General features: G+C 35.8%; 1 protein-coding gene across 3 annotated transcripts; it reads right to left on the reverse strand.

Moving 5' to 3' along the window:
• LOC109722037 (probable pectinesterase 53) lies at nt 423-5,101 on the reverse strand. 3 transcript variants are annotated; one of them, XM_020249891.1, is made up of 5 exons: nt 4,702-5,101; nt 2,806-2,995; nt 2,474-2,680; nt 1,255-1,490; nt 423-730 (listed from the first exon to the last, which is right to left on the reverse strand). In XM_020249891.1, exons 1-5 carry the CDS (start codon nt 5,082-5,084, stop codon nt 583-585), a joined length of 1,164 nt encoding a protein of 387 aa, XP_020105480.1. In that variant the 5' UTR covers nt 5,085-5,101; the 3' UTR covers nt 423-582. The 3 variants fall into 3 exon arrangements, with proteins under 3 accessions (XP_020105480.1, XP_020105482.1, XP_020105481.1); XM_020249893.1 differs by having other exon boundaries at nt 593-1,064; XM_020249892.1 differs by having other exon boundaries at nt 638-730; nt 1,127-1,490.

Here is a 6,291-nt window from a genome sequence, read left to right on the forward strand (position 1 = left end):
TGAAACCACATGGGAGGTTCTTGAAGTTTTTTCTTAAATTTTCTAAGTTCAATAATTATTTGTTGTCACGGACTATGCCTCATCATTGCTTCTTAATTAATTAATTTCTTTTCGGCTTTTAATGCACTACTATGAATGAATGCTTATGTGTCCTCTCTTTTGAACATATACTGCAGTGTCTTGCGCTTGCTCGACTATGGATGCCGATGGATACGGATGTTCAGAATTTATTGGATCTCCATTTGAACAACAAAAGCTTGAATTTGATAGTTACACACAAATGTTAATATATAGTAATGCACTTGGTCGCGTTTTAGTTAATATGATCGAAAACATTCCAATGGAGAACTAAAATTAAGACTTCTTAGAATAGAAAGGGTTTAATTATCCTGATATAAAAAAAAAAAAAAACCAATTAGATCTTCTTAGAACTGAGGGGGTTTAATTACCATGTCATCAAAATTACTAGCTAGAGTGTGGTCGATATATGAGATAACTACGTCACTAATTCAGCGCAAGATGTATATTTTTCTTTCACTAAAAGGTTTTGATGATAACAAATAATGATGCGGTGGTTTAGCTTCACAATTTGATCCACTCGGACCCGTCGATGAAGCTCAAGGAAATAAACGGCTTGGCCTCCTCGTCGGTGAGCTCCCTCGACCACGAAACTCTCCGCGCGTAGTTTGCGCCGGGGCCGGTGCATTTGTACTGCCCATAGAACACAGTCCTGCAACAACACCAGCAATGCTATGATGTACCCTTTTAGTAGAATCAAACTCAGAATAAATAGAGATTGTGGTTGTGACCAAATTATTAAAACAATCAATAATGTGGGCCTTTAATCTCTAATTCTTCGAGCCCAATAAATAGTTTGGGTGTTTTTGTTCTTTTGGGCCGAGAATAGGTCTGTTGGAGCCGCATATCGCGTACCGGGCCTAAGAAATTTGGGCCCAATAAGCATCCACTAGAAATTATAGAGAAAAATTAGCATTTGTGTTGCCATTTTTTATTGGCTCTATTTCTGCTTCCGCTTCTGCTTCTGCTTCTGCGTCTGCGTCCAACTACAACATCCACAAAGAAACAAAATACGTAAAATGATGTAAGATCGCGATTGAAACCTCACCGAGCAAGCATCTTGTTCGATGCTTTCACGGTAGAGTTCTCCATCACCATTTCGTATCGGCAAAGGAACGGAGCTGCAAAATACATTTTCGACAATTCATTTTGAAGATGGACCGCAAGGGTACGTACATTTCACGGTAGGGGTCGCCCCAGTTGTGCCATCCGCGGGGGACGATGATGTTGTCCATGTAGGTGTAAGCAAAGATGACGCGGGAGAAGGTGCCCCAGGCGCGGCCCAGATAGAGGGCGCCGGAGCCGGTGACCCTGCAGTTGACGAAGCTGAACCCCGTGTCCTCCAGCAGGCTCATCCTGTTCTGCGCCGTCAGGGCCCCGTAGTCCCGCGCTATCGCGTGCACATGACACCCCTGCACCGGCACGTACGTTTTCTATTTCGTCAACAATTCATCGCAATAATAAAAGACGAGAAAACCGTGCTAAAACAACCTTTTATCTCTAAACACTTTAACTTTTAGATTTCGGTATTCTAATCTTTCATATTTAGCGCTTTTTGTGTTAGTACCAATGAAATAACTAGTAACTCCGAAAACTTAAATTAATTAACAAACAATATAATTTAGTTATTATATTGTATGTAATAAGATGTTAACCTTATTTAAAAATAAACTAGACTTTATAAAAAAAAAAAAGAAGAAAATCACTGTTCCCCATAATTGATTAGTTATTAGCTCGTTTTTGGCTCAGAAAACAACAGTTACAAGCGTTTCAGTGTACAAGACATAAAAAGGAGACAAAGCAACTCTTCTTTTTATCTTTTCAGGGCCACGCTTGTTGTTTTTTAAAATTGTTTTATTCCCTCTTAGATTTGGAGATTCTCTAAATTTCTTTTAAATGCCATTTTTGTTTTATAAAAAAAAAAGTACATCTCCTTTTCACTGTTCGGAAACAGTCCAAAATATGGGGCCATTCACAAAATGAGCCATTATTGTACACCAACAATGCGAGTTCCCTTGTGGTGGGATCCTCTTCAGAGAGCCACATATGTAGAAGGTTTAGTTCATGGGACCATATCCCCACTTTTGCTTGTTTATCCTATCTTTTTTCTTTTTTTCTTGTTTTTTTTTGTTCTATAAAAAGATATAACTTTCATTGACATCAAAATTTAGGCAAATCATACTTAGATTATCAAAAACTGCAATTTGTTGCGGTCGATCGATGCACCGCAGTCTAAATTATATATTTTCATAATTGTTTTATGATAAGGCTCACAAACAATTACTAAATAATGCGATTTGAGACGTGAACATGAACTAAAGATAATCAGATTTGAATGCAGAATCTTCTGCTCTGATATTACGTTAAATAATAATATAATAGGTAAGTGATGGACCTCGTAGAGGGAGAGAGCGTTTCCGAAGATGAAGTCGACGGAGCCTTCGATGTAACAATCTTTGTAGAAATGCCTCCCCACATGATCATAAAGTGTGTCCTGCGCGCCCAAAAATCTGCACCCGACGAACGCAGCCGTGTCGCCTGATATTCGCAGCGCCACCGCTTGTTTTCCTGCTGCCCCTGGTGCCGGTACTGGACTTGTATTCTAAATTTTTTCAAAAAAAACAAATAAATAAAGTTAATAGTTTATTTTGTTCAATATGAATATTAAAATTATCGTTCTCTTATAACTTAAAACTATTAGAGAGAAAGATTATTACGTATGCGGACCTTAAAAGTGATATTTTTGGCAATGAAAAAAGGGGAATTGACAGCAAAGGTCGCGGAATTAAACGTGCCGATAGGTTGGCCCTTTTGTCCGAGCGTCTCCGCCGTGTCGCCCCACTGCACCACCGTCTTATCTGCTCCCGCCCCTTCTATCGTTATAAAGGCTCTCATCGCCGATATACTCACCTTCTCCCTAAAACCAAAAATTAACCACAAAAAAAGAATCTAACTTGTAATTTCACTTTATTAAGCTGAAAATATGAAATTACTAGATTTCGAACTAGAAATCTCTAGTGCCAACAGTCAAGTTTTTTTATCATCCTTGTGTTAAGGATGGTTGGTGTAAAAATCTGATGTTTAGTGATTTTTATCAAAATATTATAAATTATAAATTACAAATGATGAGGTGATAAAATAATACATTTACGAATGACCTAGTGGTAAAATATAGCATTTTATTACTTTATAATTTGCCTTTGGTCATCCTGTAATTTGTAAATACACTACGCTACTCTTTTAATGACAGATTCCAATAGTAAAATAAAGATAAAACCATAAAGTAAAAAATTTTCAAACTGTAGAATAATACCCCGGAAAAAGGGGGCAGGATGTCAGGAAAAAAAATTAAAATCTAATAATAATTTAGGCTAAATTATTTTAAATTTCTCTGCCAATATCTATTTTTTTATTATTTTTTATAATTCAAAATTTTATATTTTACCTTCTTGAAAAATAAAAAAATATTCATAAAAAGGTACGGTGTGACAAAATAATTAAATTGTCCTCTATCTTTTTCATCTCCTCCTCTTTAATTTTGCTCATTCATGTGTCTAAGCATGGACAAAAGGGTTGGTGAGGACGAGACGGCGGCCGAGGATATATGTGTCGACATGGATGAATATTTCGAGGATATTTCGGATATAAAAAATAAGATATAAACGGAACTCTAACGAAACACTAACGACAGAGACCGAAGTGAATATTTTTTATTTTTTAAGTGAACAAAATATAGATTTTCGAATGATAGGGAGAGAAGTGAAAAAACGAGTATTGACAGAAAAGTTTTCTATAATTTAGCTAATAATTTATTTAGTATAAATATTTTTTACAAAAAGCTTAATTTTTACCTTTAAAAAAAATCCTACAGTCTATAATTTTTTTTTTTTTTGAGAGATACTTACAGTCTATAATTGAAAAAAAAAAAATATCATACTAATTGTCTATCGAGTATCAAATGCTAACTTACTATTTATAATTCATGCGAACATTATATAGAGAGATGCGAACTAGAATACTATTTATAGCAACTGAGCTCTTTTGTTATTAATTTTTTAGCCGTTAGATTTATACTTTAATCAATTCTACCTTTAGATCATATTATTCAACTAACCACCAATTCAGTTCTAGAAGGACCACCACTAAATCTAAGAAGACCGCTATCATCCCAACAATATAATTTTTTATCTAAAAATTAAAAATTTGATAGTAAAAAAACTCAAATACTATTAATAGTATTTTTCAATCCAATTCTCTCTCTCTCTCTCTCTCTCTCTCTCTCTCTATATATATATATATAGTTGGGCTAGAATACTATGGATAGCAAAACGTTATTTTTGCTATCAAGTTTTTAGCATTTGGATCAATTTTTTTCATCATTTCTAATCATTGGATTAAATACTATAAACCAGTGGGGACCACTCAACCATAGGGGGACCACTCAACTCTAACTAACTAATATCGTCCTAACTCTATAATTTTTCATCCAATGGTTAAAAATTTGATAATAAAAAAAACGTTTTGCTATCAATAGTATTCCGGTCTAATTCTATATATATATAATATATATATATATGCTGAATAAGATGTTCATGCATTCAAACAGAATGTGAGCCGGCTCACGTGTAGACGCCAGCGTTGACCCGGACGACGACTCGAGCCAGGTTGATGAGCGGGAGTGAGTCGACGGCGGATTGGATGGAGGTGAAATCCCCAAATTTGGGGTTCTTATCCACGGTTACGGTGCGCGAAGGGAAGGGCTTGTTGAGGCCCCCTTGGAACGCGCTGTGCCGGAGCCCGCCGATGAACCGGACCCATCTCGTGAACCGCTCCTCGATCAGCTGGGCTCGGGTCGCGTTGGCCGGAAACGGGTCCGGATTCGGGTTCGGGTTCGGGTCGGGACCCGGTCGGAGGTGCTTTGTGTGGGAGAGGACATGGATGGGGCTCGAGAGGAAGAGGAAGAGGAAGAGGAGGAAGGAGATGGAGAGGTGGGAGAAGCTAAGCATGGTGATGGAGAGGTGGAGAGTGTTAGTGGTGAGAGAGAGAGAGAGAGAGAGTGTGTGTTGGTTTTTAAAGGTGGGGGGAAGAGGAGTGGGGTGAAATTGTATGGAGACCCCTCTATTATAGCCAATTTTGGATTGGACCCCTTCAATTCTATTTATATTTTTTCGGTTTGGCGCATTTTTAATTTTTAATTATTTTTATTTAAGTAATTTTTGCTAAGCTACTTTCAAAAAAAATCGAAAATTCATAAACGGAAAGAATTAAGGTTAACTAATTAAAGAGAATAAACCCAAGGGGTGTAGTTCATAACGTCATGTAGTCGAGGGGTCTCATTGCATCTTTACCGAAAAATGAAAGTAAAAAAAAGAAAAAAAAAAAAGAGAGAGAGAGAGAGAGGGAGAGAGAAAAAGCTATCAATGGAGATCACGGGCTCCTCTTTTGGGCAATAAGGGTGGAGCCTACGTTAGGCTACGTACACATGCTCCTGCTACATTTGGTTTTGAGGGATTCACGAGAAACATTATATTTACAAATAAATTTTATAACACTTTACAAATTAATTAAAAATATAAATTATAAAAAAATAAGTATGACTTGTAATTTTGAAGTTGAAATTTAGAAAGTATTTGCCGAAATTAATTTCAGGTTCAATTAATTCCTGTTCAATTTAATATAATTTTTTGAAAAAACTTCAAATACTATCCTGTGATTTCGTGCTTTCTCACCTTAGTACGTACTTTATGTTTTAAAATGAATTATTTCCTATTTTGTGATTTTGTTTTTCTCTTTTTTTCTTATCTCATCGATTAATTTTTTCATTAAATCAATGAAAAAGTTAAAACCACATGGTACTTAAGCAAAAATTCGATAAACCACGGAGTAATAAAGTGAATATTCAATAAACCATAGATGGGTATCTAAAGTATTTTGTATATGATTTAATGGAGAATTAATAGAGACGCTGACGAAAAGAGAAATATAAAATCACATGATAGTAAAGCAATACACTTTAAACCACAAAATACTAAAGTAAAAAAAAATGAAACAACAATGATGACATTTGAAATTTTTACGAGGAGAATCTTGGGTTTCGGATTGAACAAAGTAGTAGTACGCATGGCTTGTTTGGAGAGGCTACTACTATTTGTTGTTGGGTTTTGTTTTTGGCCTCGATCTCTTCTGGTTCTATTCCTTTATTCCCTTTTTTTT

This window comes from Ananas comosus, linkage group 16, assembly GCF_001540865.1.
Source record: "Ananas comosus cultivar F153 linkage group 16, ASM154086v1, whole genome shotgun sequence".
NCBI classification, from domain to species: domain Eukaryota; kingdom Viridiplantae; phylum Streptophyta; class Magnoliopsida; order Poales; family Bromeliaceae; genus Ananas; species Ananas comosus.